This window comes from Cucumis sativus, chromosome 5 (assembly GCF_000004075.3).
Source record: "Cucumis sativus cultivar 9930 chromosome 5, Cucumber_9930_V3, whole genome shotgun sequence".
Lineage (NCBI taxonomy): Eukaryota > Viridiplantae > Streptophyta > Magnoliopsida > Cucurbitales > Cucurbitaceae > Cucumis > Cucumis sativus.
Window position 1 is genome coordinate 27,810,311 of NC_026659.2, and position 11,515 is coordinate 27,821,825.

General features: G+C 37.1%; 3 protein-coding genes across 7 annotated transcripts; 1 reads left to right on the plus strand and 2 right to left on the minus strand.

Annotated features, from left to right (window-relative positions):
- Positions 1–444: 444 nt before the first annotated feature.
- On the plus strand, positions 445–4,981 carry LOC105435588. The gene is made up of 4 exons (XM_031886099.1): positions 445–1,064; positions 2,543–2,701; positions 2,780–3,421; positions 3,502–4,981. Exons 1-4 carry the CDS (start codon positions 708–710, stop codon positions 4,744–4,746), a joined length of 2,403 nt encoding a protein of 800 aa, XP_031741959.1. The 5' UTR covers positions 445–707; the 3' UTR covers positions 4,747–4,981.
- On the minus strand, positions 4,001–8,262 carry LOC101208126 (7-methylguanosine phosphate-specific 5'-nucleotidase A). Of its 4 annotated transcripts, none has more exons than XM_031886101.1 (11): positions 7,688–8,261; positions 7,399–7,537; positions 7,236–7,296; positions 7,021–7,153; positions 6,727–6,850; positions 6,532–6,588; positions 6,324–6,420; positions 5,998–6,205; positions 5,814–5,874; positions 5,568–5,664; positions 4,001–4,137 (listed from the first exon to the last, which is right to left on the minus strand). In XM_031886101.1, the coding sequence occupies exons 1-10, from the start codon at positions 7,780–7,782 to the stop codon at positions 5,608–5,610; spliced, it is 1,032 nt and encodes a 343-aa protein (XP_031741961.1). In that variant the 5' UTR covers positions 7,783–8,261; the 3' UTR covers positions 4,001–4,137; positions 5,568–5,607. The 4 variants fall into 4 exon arrangements, with proteins under 4 accessions (XP_031741961.1, XP_031741960.1, XP_004135048.1 ...); XM_031886100.1 differs by lacking the exon at positions 4,001–4,137 and adding an exon at positions 4,359–4,495 and having other exon boundaries at positions 7,688–8,262; XM_004135000.3 differs by lacking the exon at positions 4,001–4,137 and adding an exon at positions 5,161–5,413.
- Positions 8,263–8,578: 316 nt separating this feature from the next.
- On the minus strand, positions 8,579–11,389 carry LOC101204918 (dnaJ protein homolog). Of its 2 annotated transcripts, none has more exons than XM_031884937.1 (7): positions 11,291–11,389; positions 10,936–11,113; positions 10,295–10,457; positions 10,071–10,212; positions 9,694–9,970; positions 9,398–9,596; positions 8,579–9,312 (listed from the first exon to the last, which is right to left on the minus strand). In XM_031884937.1, exons 2-7 carry the CDS (start codon positions 11,080–11,082, stop codon positions 8,999–9,001), a joined length of 1,242 nt encoding a protein of 413 aa, XP_031740797.1. In that variant the 5' UTR covers positions 11,083–11,113; positions 11,291–11,389; the 3' UTR covers positions 8,579–8,998.
- Between the last annotated feature and the right edge of the window lie 126 nt (positions 11,390–11,515).

An 11,515-nucleotide genomic window follows, 5' to 3' on the forward strand; every position in this document is an offset into this window, starting at 1 on the left:
CGAACAGCCGAATGTGTAGAAACTACTTCTTACCCTCTTTCAAAGGTCGAGTAGTTACACTAAGCCCTAATCTTACATAAAAGTAGACCTTTTTACTCATAAATGAACTAGATTAGTTGATAGTTTAATCCAAAGTGTGGTACTACTAAAATCTTTGAAATCGAGATAACAAAAAATAAAGTAGATAGAAAGATTTAAAACGAGTTGAATATATTTACAAAATATAGAAAAATGATAGACTTGTCCGATAATAGATTGAAACTTTCATATATATATATATATACCAAAATGATAATTTTATTAATATTAAGAATAAGAATGAAAATATATAAATAATAATGGAAGAGTGGAGCCCAAAGGGAAAAAGGGGTCCAATGGAAAAACCTTTTTAACACTTTATTTTCCAATCTATAAATATCCATTTTCATCCTTTTTGTTCAATTCTTTCTTTCTTCATCTTTTTCTTCTTCTTCTTCTTCTTCATCATCTTCTTCTTCTTCTCTTTCACTTTCCAAAATCCTTTTTCCCCCAAATATTCTCTACGTAATCTTCAATTTCATCCATAATTTCTTCGATCTCCGATTCCTAATTCCTTCTCCGATTCTCTCTGATTTCCCTATTTCCATTCCATTTCTCCCGATTCAACCTCTCTCTCTCTCTCTCCCTTCAATTTCAATTCACTTTCTCCACTTGATTTGATTTTATTTATGGTTGTGAAACTGGTCCGATGGCCGTCCTGGCCGCCGTTCTCGTCGAGAAAATACGAGACGATCATCAATATTCGCCGATTGGAAGGATTGGCGAATGTGTCGATGATGAAGGATAGTGGTTGTTTAGTGATGGAAATCAAATGGAAAGGGCAAAAAATTATGGGATTGAGTTCTTGGAGACGCTCTGTGAAGAGGAATTATACGGAAAAGGGGAATGTCTGTGAAGAAGAAGAAGGAAAGGGATTGTGTGTGGATTGGAATGAAGAGTTTATGAGTTTGTGTTCGTTTTTGGGTTCTAAAGAGGACGTTCTCAATATTCCTCCATGGAAGGTTTTGTTGAAACTTCTCCACAAAGTAAGTCATCCTTCTTCCTTCTTCCTTCTTCCTTTTTCCTTCTTCCTTCCTTTGCTCTGAATTTATTGCAGTCCTTTGAATTGAATTGTGAATTAATGGCGATTGATTTTGCTTTCTTTTTCCCTCAAGTCTTTTGCTTGGTTTTTTCCACCCGTTTCCCTTTCTCAGTTCCCATGGAGGGTTTGACTTTTTGTGATGAAGACATAACGATTTATTTGTTTTCTCTCTCTCTCTCTTCTCTAATTCTCAAGTCCTTTTTCTTCTAAATTATAAAAAACACACACACATTAATGTTTGCATGGTGGGGTGTGCTATTACAGTCAAAAGTTAAGCGAAATCGATTTTTCGATCAAACCGACACCGAAAACAAATCCTACTTAAGTTTATTTGGTTTTCATCTACAGTTAGATTAAGCATACTTATGAACACTATGCAGCACACACCCAAGCAGATGGGCATTTGTGTTTGGCTAAGGAGATCATGTGCCACCAACTTAGATAATTCCTTCACAACTTTCTTCCCCATCTTTCTACACCAATTGTAGTTTCATCTTTTAAAGCATATTTTCGAAACCCAAAACAACAAAATCCAAACATACTTTTTATAATTGAAAAAGAAAAATTACACTTTTCATTGTCTTTGAGATTTGAAATTTTATTTAGGTCTTAAGCTCTAACCATCTACATCCCAACACTGTATATCGATCCTCAATTTTGGGAAGTCCCTCGTAATAATAAATCGATATCATAGACTAAATTGCTAAATTTTAAAATCTAAGTTCGTAATTCTCATCTTTATATTTTAGAACTCTTCTTTTTCTATTTTTTTTTTACTTTTTGCTTTTGGGTTGGGGCTGGTGGATGACGTATAGTTGAATAATGAGGATGTTGATATTTCAATTTTTCTTTCCTGTGTTTGACTTTTTCTATAGTTGAAAACAAAAACAAAATAATAAACATTATTTTAGTAATATCCTCTTTCATGATTTGCAGTTGTCACTTTATGAATTAAATATCAACAATTCATGTCATATATTATGAATATTGTATTGCTACCAAATACCCTAAGCTTTCATAAATTGTTATTAATTCAATCCCATTCAAAGAAAGAAAAGATTAAAAAAAAAAAAAAAAGGATATTGCTTGGCCTTCCCTATGTTAATAATTTTCTAATCAAAATCGGCAGAAAGTGGAGGAAAGAGTTGGTTGAAGAATAAATTCATATAATAATTGGAGGATATAATAAAGTTCAATGTTAGGGATGTGGCAAACAATCAAGTGTCATGCTGACTAGGATTTTGATAAATATATATAAAAAACTCAAATATGTGATGCACAAAACATACTTATCGTGAAATGAAATAGGATTTAATTAATTCAAACTAAAATTGAACAAATTTTAAAAAAAAATCGTTCTTTTAAACGATTACTTTCACTTACTTTTCTTGCTTTGGTGTTATCACTACTCCCTCATTGCAGGGAGAAAACCAAGTACTTCGAAACAGCTACACCGTGATCGGAACGGCATCACTGAACCTAGCGGAATATGTTTCCAAAGCTGATGGAAAAGAGATTCAAATAAGCCTTCCTTTGAAGGTTCGTGGTAGCACTCCGGAGTTGAGTGCTCCATTGCTTCTTGTAAGTACCTTGTCAAATTAGTTCCTTATCGACTTTCTTATTCTCTATGATGTAATTCTTTGTTCTACTACGACACAGTTATCACTCAACCTCTTGGAGGTGAGAACTGATACAAAAGCGTTGGGAATGGTGCAAAGGTCGATCATGCCGGTTACACTCTCACCAACGTCACCGTTGGGTTTGTCTACAGAGAAAGATGGGTTAGCTGTAATAAGAGCGGGTCTAGATAGAGTGAAAATATTTAGACATTGTGTATCAGCTGGAAGATCTAAAGAAGAAGTATTCCATGAAGAAGATATTGCTACTGTTAATGGGTTTTATATTAAAGATAAGGATTCTACTCAAAGCTCTTCACTTGATTCGGATTCGCTAGATGATAGTGGGAATGAGGGTTCATGTGTTTGGCAGCCATTTGGTTATGAGAAACTAGCCCATGCTAACCGATTGCTTCTCCCTGGGACGAAGAACGACAAAGGAGATGATGAATGTTGGATCTATTGTGGTAATGGTGCAGGGTGTTTGGAGATTGATAGTGACTGTTCACAGACTATGCAGCAGAACTCGATGCGCAAAATCTTGTCGTGGAGGAAGAGGAAGTTGAGCTTCAAATCGCCCAAAGTTAAAGGAGAGCCTCTTCTGAAGAAACATTATGGTGAAGATGGTGGAGATGATATCGACTTTGACCGTAGGCAGCTCAGCACAAACGAGCTTTTCTCTTGGGTATATTCTCAGGACTTGAACTTCATTTTGCTCTACATTACTTGGTATGCTTTGGTTTTTCTCATCCTTCTTCTGTGCAGTGGTATAACCTAGAGTTATCGGCTGCTGCATTTGGAGACGACAACTTTGCCGTGGGTACTTGGGAGCAGAAAGAGGTAACCTGCCGTGACGGCTGCTTGAAGATCAAAACTGAAGTCTTCTTTGCCTCTATTGATCAAAGAAGCGAACGTGCTTCGGGGGAAAGTGCCTGCACAGCTCTAGTTGCTGTTATTGCTGATTGGTTGCTATCCAACCAAGACGAAATGCCCATCAGGTCTGATTTGGACAACTTGATCAGAGATGGATCAGCAGAATGGAGAAATCTTTGTGAAAATAAAGACTACATGGAGCAGTTCTCTGATAAACACTTCGATCTTGACACAGTAATTGATGCAAAAATCCGACCTCTATCCGTTGTTGCGGAGAAGTCATATGTTGGATTCTTCCACCCAGAAGGGTTGGAGGAAGAAGGTGTCTTTGAGTTCCTTAAAGGCGCTATGTCTTTTGACACCATATGGGATGAAATCAACCTTCAAGCAGCAGATGCAGGCGAATCAATAGTCTACATAGTGAGTTGGAATGACCACTTCTTCATCTTGAAAGTTGAAAAGGAGGCTTACTACATCATAGACACCTTGGGCGAGCGGCTTTATGAGGGATGCACCCAGGCATACATTCTGAAATTTGACAAGGAGACAGTAATTCATAGATTACCAAACAACACAAAGGAAACAGAGGAAAAAAGCTCCAACAACACAAAGGAATCATCAAAGAGCACAGGCTCATCAGATAAGAAAACCTCCATTGACACAAAACAACCAAAGAGTTCAGGGCCATCAAAGGAGAAAAGCAGCATTATTAAGACAAATCAATCAAAGAGCACAGAGATCTCACAGGTGGAACAGTCTACCAATGTGTCACAAGCAAGCGAACCAGAGATTTTGGACGAAAACCCATCCATGGATGTCATGCAACCAAGCGACTCTGAAGAAGCTTCGACATCAAAACCAACAGATGGCCTGAAAGAAGCTTCAACTGAGAAGAAAGATGAGTCAGGAAATGGTAGTAATATAAAGGAAGAGGTTGAAGAATGCACAGGGAAGGAGTGCTGCCAGGAGTACATTAAGAGCTTTCTTGCTGCAATTCCAATCAGGGAATTGCTGGACGATGTGAAGAAGAACGGTTTGAGTTCATCGACACCCCTTCACCAACGGCTGCAAATAGAATTCCACCGTGCCAAAGTGATTCTAGACGCAGGGGATCAAATTTTGGCAAGCAGCGACTGAGGATTAATTATAAAAGAAAGCTGACTCAAAAGCTATGTTTTGGTTCTTGTTTAACTTTTGAATTAAGTTTTGAAGAATCTCCTTGTTTAGACCACTGTAATAAGGAATAAAGTAAATATTGAAGAGGGCATAAATTAATTGTTTATAATGCCCCATTAATTCCTTGTTTAATTATTGTAAAAGTTATTAATGCTTATTAATTCCTTCCTCAATTATTGCTTCAGAGAATTTATTATATAATTATCTTATAATCCTCCTGATTTGGCACGAAAGTTTTGTTGAAGTGACTTAACTTGAATGAACCATATGGTGTATAGAAAACTAGGTACACAGGAACATCACGTTTTGAAAAAAATCTGATTTTGTTCACTACAATGCACTCTACAAAATAATTTCTGCTCGACAATTCCATTGTCAATAAAAAATCTGGTTAATTTGATTAAATAAATAAATATACATTACACTCCAAATCTATAATACCTACCTATATAATGATTTAGATGAGACTTAGTGCATTATCATATCATAAATTATTCAAAAGTAGATAGGATTTAATCATTTTTATCTCATGTCAAATTTGAGAATTGTGATGAAACAAGGAACTTTAAATGATTAACCAATAATGATGAGTGACCACCAAAAAGCATCCATTGTCAGCAGAGAAACCCTACGTCAAGAAATTAATTTCTCAGGTTCACATTCAAATGCCTGGCTCCTTATTCAACTACTCTACTAAAGAATGCTAAGTAAAAGCAATGAGTATTGTCACTCAGCTACCAGAAAGGAGAACGATATTCATGTTCAGAATTGTAAGTGATCACCTTCATTAACTATACAAAAGAGATCTGTCCATCAGACACCTCAAACGGGAAAGAGCTGACGTACAAGTTTAACTACTCCCAGCATGGATGCATCATTCTGCAGACAACATTCAAATTGGTTAAAGCTTTATGGTAAAGTGGTTCTCATTATACGGGGAGAAGTAAGGTATTAGCTATAATGGTCATGAGAAATAAAAGTAAAGATTTTCCTTTCTTTTTATTCCCATTTAAGGGTGTTCAACTCACCAGGTAAACAACATCAAAAGCATTACGATAGCTATCAAGAGAGTTCTCGATGTTGTCATTCCTGCAAAAGGAGCTTATTCTTCAGTATGACAATAATTATTCATCAAAACTATTGTTCCCTGAATATTTGCATGCAGAACAAGTAAACGAATGACAACATATGAAAGTTATTAAGTTCACATACAAAAACCCCACGGATATCCGAGTGTCATAGTTTAAACCGTCTGACATCCCTAAATCCCCAATGTGGTCACCAAGAAGAAGTACATTTGTCCGTTTTCTTACAGAGGCGCTGTCATTAATTGTGCCATCTACATCACCCAATTGGTCATGCAGAGGAGCAGCCATATCAAGAGCATGCTCATTTTTATTTAGACTATGAATCGTCTTGCCTGCAAAGAGAAATATTTCCACAGAACAAACTCATTCAGACGATCAGATGTAACAAACATAACAACCGCTAATAAAATGACTGTGGCAAGTAATAGCCAGCTAAAAAAAGGAAAATACCCTTAAATGATACAAGGCAACCATTATCATCAAACACCATTCTATTTGAAACGATCCTAATATTTTTAAAAGATCTGTGAAGTTTCTGCCTCAGGACCTAATCCAGTAAGAAAATAGAAATATCAACAAGGAATGCAAGCGAGCTTTACATATTGAATTATATCTGTATAAATGCATAAAAGATCAAGGAACATTTGACCTTGCCTACCTCCTCTATAATGTCAGCAAGGCCTGCTGAAAATATTAGAACAGGAACACCCTTTTCCTGATCATCATTGTGTTTGATATCAAAAATTAGCTTTAACACAAAATCACAAAAATAGAAAATAGAACATTGATATTTACCCCCACAAAGGAGAGTAGCAAGTAAAGTTATCATTCCAGGGGGAATTTTTTTTTTTACCTCTAGAAGTTCAAACAGCTCAACCACTCCCTCCCTAAAAGCAATAGTGGCAGCAGTAACTGATTGCTTTATTGCATCAAACGTAAGTCCTCCTTCAATCAGAAGTGAATGGCTTTTGCCCCACCTGCAATGCATGATATGAAATTATAAATTTTTTGTACACCCACCAACAAGTGGACATAAATCCATCATGTGTGATTAAAGAAGCCTCACTAAATAACTCAGCTTAAACTTATACTGGTACTACATACATATTTTTTAGCTAATCTAAGAGATGATACAAACGAGGCATACCATTCTTCCATGAGCTTGGTTTTCTCTTCTCTCGAAATTGTAGGAGAATATTCCAAAGGATGGTAATATTTATAAAGTTCATCCCTCTTAGTATCATATTCAGGATTCCCCTGCTTTAGAAGACCATGACTAGCTACAAATATTAATCAACTTCATCAGACTTAAAAATAAAGCTTACTACAAAGTTGACAGAGTTGAAAATCCTCAAATCTTACTTTGACCACGGCAGCCATCAATCCAGTACCTCGTTAGCGTAGCATCAAAATCAGCAATAACCTAAACAAGACCTCCTACTATTATTCCTAATGGTAAAGAAAAAAAAACACAACTCATAGAAACATCACATTTATCACATTTAAAAACAAAACCGCAACACACCTGGAGCTTCTGCGGACCGGAAAAACGCAAAGCATCGAGTTTCTTCTTCAGCAAATCGGAATCGGCAACAACTGTCTCAGTAGGCTGTAAGAATCCTTTTTCGTCCATTCCAATCACGTTTCGGCGTTCGCAAAAGAGCCTACAAAAGAAAAAACGCATTAGGAGAGATCAGGAACACGAGAAACGATAAGGGAAGCGAGAATGCGGCATAATCGGGCAAAAGAATCCGCGATGTATTGAAGGAATGAATGAGCAAAAACAACGGAATGGAGTTGAAGAGAGAAGAAACCTGGAAGTGGAAAATGGAGAAGAACGGAGATTGAGATTGAAGATGGAGGCGAAACGAAGAGGAGTGGTTGAAATGAATTGGACTCGAACAGTCATTTGGGCGTTCGCCTGAAATCTAATGAACACTCATCCTTCGTTTTTGGTATGGAGCGTCCGAAAAATATTGTTTTTAGGAAAAATAAAGGAAAATTATTTCATATTCTTCCAAATATTTAAAAATAGGTTGAATTGGTAAAATGATGAAATTTTTGGCATTATTAGAATGCGTCGGTATTCCTCTCTTTTCCACAAAACATTCCTTACTTCATTTTTCTTTTCCTACATAAAATTTTAAAAAAACTGTGAAAATACCTTCAAACATTCCAATAATGCCAAAAATCCTATCAGTTATATAATCAAAATCCTTGAAAAAAGGAATTACTCCGACCCAATCTTTACCCCAATTCAATTCAATTCTACTTCCATACTTCAATTCCATTCTACTCATTCTAATAATGTCAAAATTTTCATTACAAAATAGTTTTGAAAACATCCATTTTCTCCAACTCTTTTAAAAACCAACCCGACTTTCCAAATCACCCTTGTTTTAGTGATGAAATACGTCGGTGTAGTACTAATAACGAGAAGTTCAGTCAAAAGTCTACCAGATTGTGTAAATTATACTGTCAAATTCGGTTTTGTTCAATACTAAATTCATGAAATAAATAGTGTGACAGTGTCCATCTTAATGAATTAAGTACCATTTTAAATTTAATTTAACTCATGACGTTACTTTTTAAGCCAAACATTAGTCCATACACATATAATGTGTGTATTTATATATCATGGAGAGCACAAAATTGATCTCATGTCTAAAAATGTAGGGATGAAGAAAAAGCAAAGGGTTGGAGAATTAAGAAGAATAAATCTTGGGAAGTTTTCACTTGAAACCACAGTTCACAGAAAAGAACCAAAGATCTTTCTGTTTCCCAATCAATCCTATTTATATCTGCAACTCCAATACATAATCTTTTGAATTCTTGGTAAAGCTAGAAAAATAGCACATAATAAAAAAGAAAAAAAAAACAAAAACATAAAAATTCCAGAAAGCTTACTTCGTAATCCTACTGACTGAATTAGAAAATAAAATTCATCTATTTATTGAGAAAATTTGGATATGAGATATGACTGCTGCTGCCCGGTGGTGTTGTGCTGTTGTTGGTAGATCCATTTCCTTCATTGGTGTTGTTCTCTGAAAATTTTCATAATGTCTTAATCATCAATCAATGTGTTATGGCGGTAGCTCCACTCCTCCCCCAGAGTTTAATCGAGATCATTGTTGAGCACACTGCACTCTCTGTGCACCACCGTGCATATCCTCATCTTCATCGTATGCCTCTTGTGCTTGCTTCCTGCGCATCTCCTCTTCAATGTTGACATCGTGGAGAGTGGTCTCTTCACATTCATCCAATTCCATATCTGAGAGCTGCACTGAGGTCCTGGGAGGCAGAACGCCCTCCAGCGCCTTGCACTGTTCGGGGTTCAAGGAGTCTGGGAACTCAACACTGAAGTGGATGTAAAGTTTGCCCTTCATGAATGGCCTCTGGTACATAGGCATACCCTCATCGTTTATGGCCTTGAATTGGTCTGTGCAATTAAGAATGGAAAACATTGAGCAAATGCCTCAACATGCAATACAAGCAGATGTACTGAAACACAAACAGTTACATACCAGGCTTCACTACTTCACCGGGAAGTGATTTGATGAGTAGCTGTCGGCCATCCAAATGAGTCAGAATAAATTGGAAACCACACAGAGACTCGACGAGAGACAAGGTATGCTCTACAAAGAGGTCATCGCCCTTTCTCTTAAACTTGGGGTGCTCTTTTTGTTGTAGGACAAAGACAATGTCCCCAGTAACAGTGTCGGGCTGAACAAACAGGCAAAATGAAAACCAATCAAGATCACATGTTACAGAGAGACAATTACCAAGTTTTGGAAGTTACTCAAGAAAAATTCAGTCTCACCGCTTCATCTGCTTCACCAGGGAATGTAATCTTTTGTGCATTTTGCATACCCTTCTCCACAATAACTTCCAAAACTTTTTTCTCCTGAACAACCTTTTCACCCTTGCATTGTGAGCAGCGATCTTTATCATTGATGGTCTCACCAGTTCCTTTACATTCATTGCAAGGATGCTGCATTTGCTGAATCATAGAGGGGCCAAGGTGTCTGATGGAAACTTTCATACCAGAACCTTGACAGCCAGGACACTTCATTGAAGCACCAGATTTAGAACCCTTACTGTGATTTGTTAAAGAAAAATCAACATGATTTCATTATAAAGTAACGGATAATTAAAGAAGGGAAAAGGCATAAGTGCATAACAACCAGAGTTACTCACCCCTTGCACTTTGAGCAAATTACATTACGTGAAAGAGAGAGCTTCTTTGAAGTACCGTTGTAGAGATCTTCCAACGAGACCTTGAGAGGATGGATAACATCCTCTCCCCTTCTCTGCCTTCGGCCTCTGCTGCTTCCACCACCTAAACAGAATCTCGAAATCGATTTCAATTGCTTACAATAACCTCACATTACATAATTAAACATCACAACAAATAATATTACCACCAAACGGGCTTCCACCAAAGAAAGACTGGAATATGTCAAATGGATCATGACCACCGCCACCTCCCATTCCTTCCTTGAGGGCATCCTCGCCATATTGATCATATATCTCACGTTTCTCTGGATCACTCAGCACCTCGTAGGCTTGTGCTAACTCCTTGAACTGAATCATAAAAGGAAATTTTTCAAAAAGGTCAATATTTATCTCTTTTGTCGAATAACTCAGCTGTCTGAACCATTTTTTTCACGTAAACAGAAGATTGACCAACATCAGATTTAAGTACCCGCGTAAACAGAGAACGACCGACAAACATTTAATCGTTCAACACATTCCACTTCAAAACATTCATATTATTTACTACACAAGTAAACGAGCAAATCAACGTAAGAAGACCATCAATTCCGCTAGATGATTCTTGCAACCCTAAGCAAACAACTCCCTTGACTAAAATAAAAGCATGTTAAACCGTCTTAATTAAAATCCAAGACCGTCAGCAAAGCATCAATTCACGGAACTAAGCAGTCGATCTCAACATAACGATCCACCGTCAATTATCATCAGGAAAACTCGTTAGAAAATAGCCAGTATTAAAAAACTACCAACGATTCAAAAATCACCAAAGAATGAAGAAAATGCTCACTTTTTCAGGGTCGCCACCTTTATCAGGATGGTTCTTGATGGCGGCCTTTCTATAAGCCTTCTTTAGATCGTCTTGCGACGCATTCTTCGAGACTCCAAGAATCTCATAATATTTGGTATTATCGCTCTTCTTCGGCCTTCCAAACATCTTTGCCCAAACGATCGGATCTCAGCAAACCCTAACGAAACAAATCAACCCCCGAGTCAAAAAAAAAAAAAAAAGATCGCGAAACCAAATTCGATGAGAAAAACAAACAAATCGAAACCCGATGAATCGAAAATAAGAGAAAACAAGAACCTTAGAAGAGAGAAAAGGGCGATCTTGAAGTGAAAGATCGGGTAGAGAGATCGGTGACCTGAGAGCAGAGAACCCAAAAGGAACGGTTCGAGACGGCGAGGTAGAGAGAGGGATTGAAGAGTCTGAAATCTCGAACTATAAAGGAAATAGATGGACGGTCAGGATTGTTGGTTTAAAATATGTGGTCAGGTAAGGCTTAGGGGTAATCTTGACATTTTCCAAAGCAAGGCGGCCAAGCCCATACATGCTTAAGAAGGATCTAGAATTTTCTTGCTTTCTTATT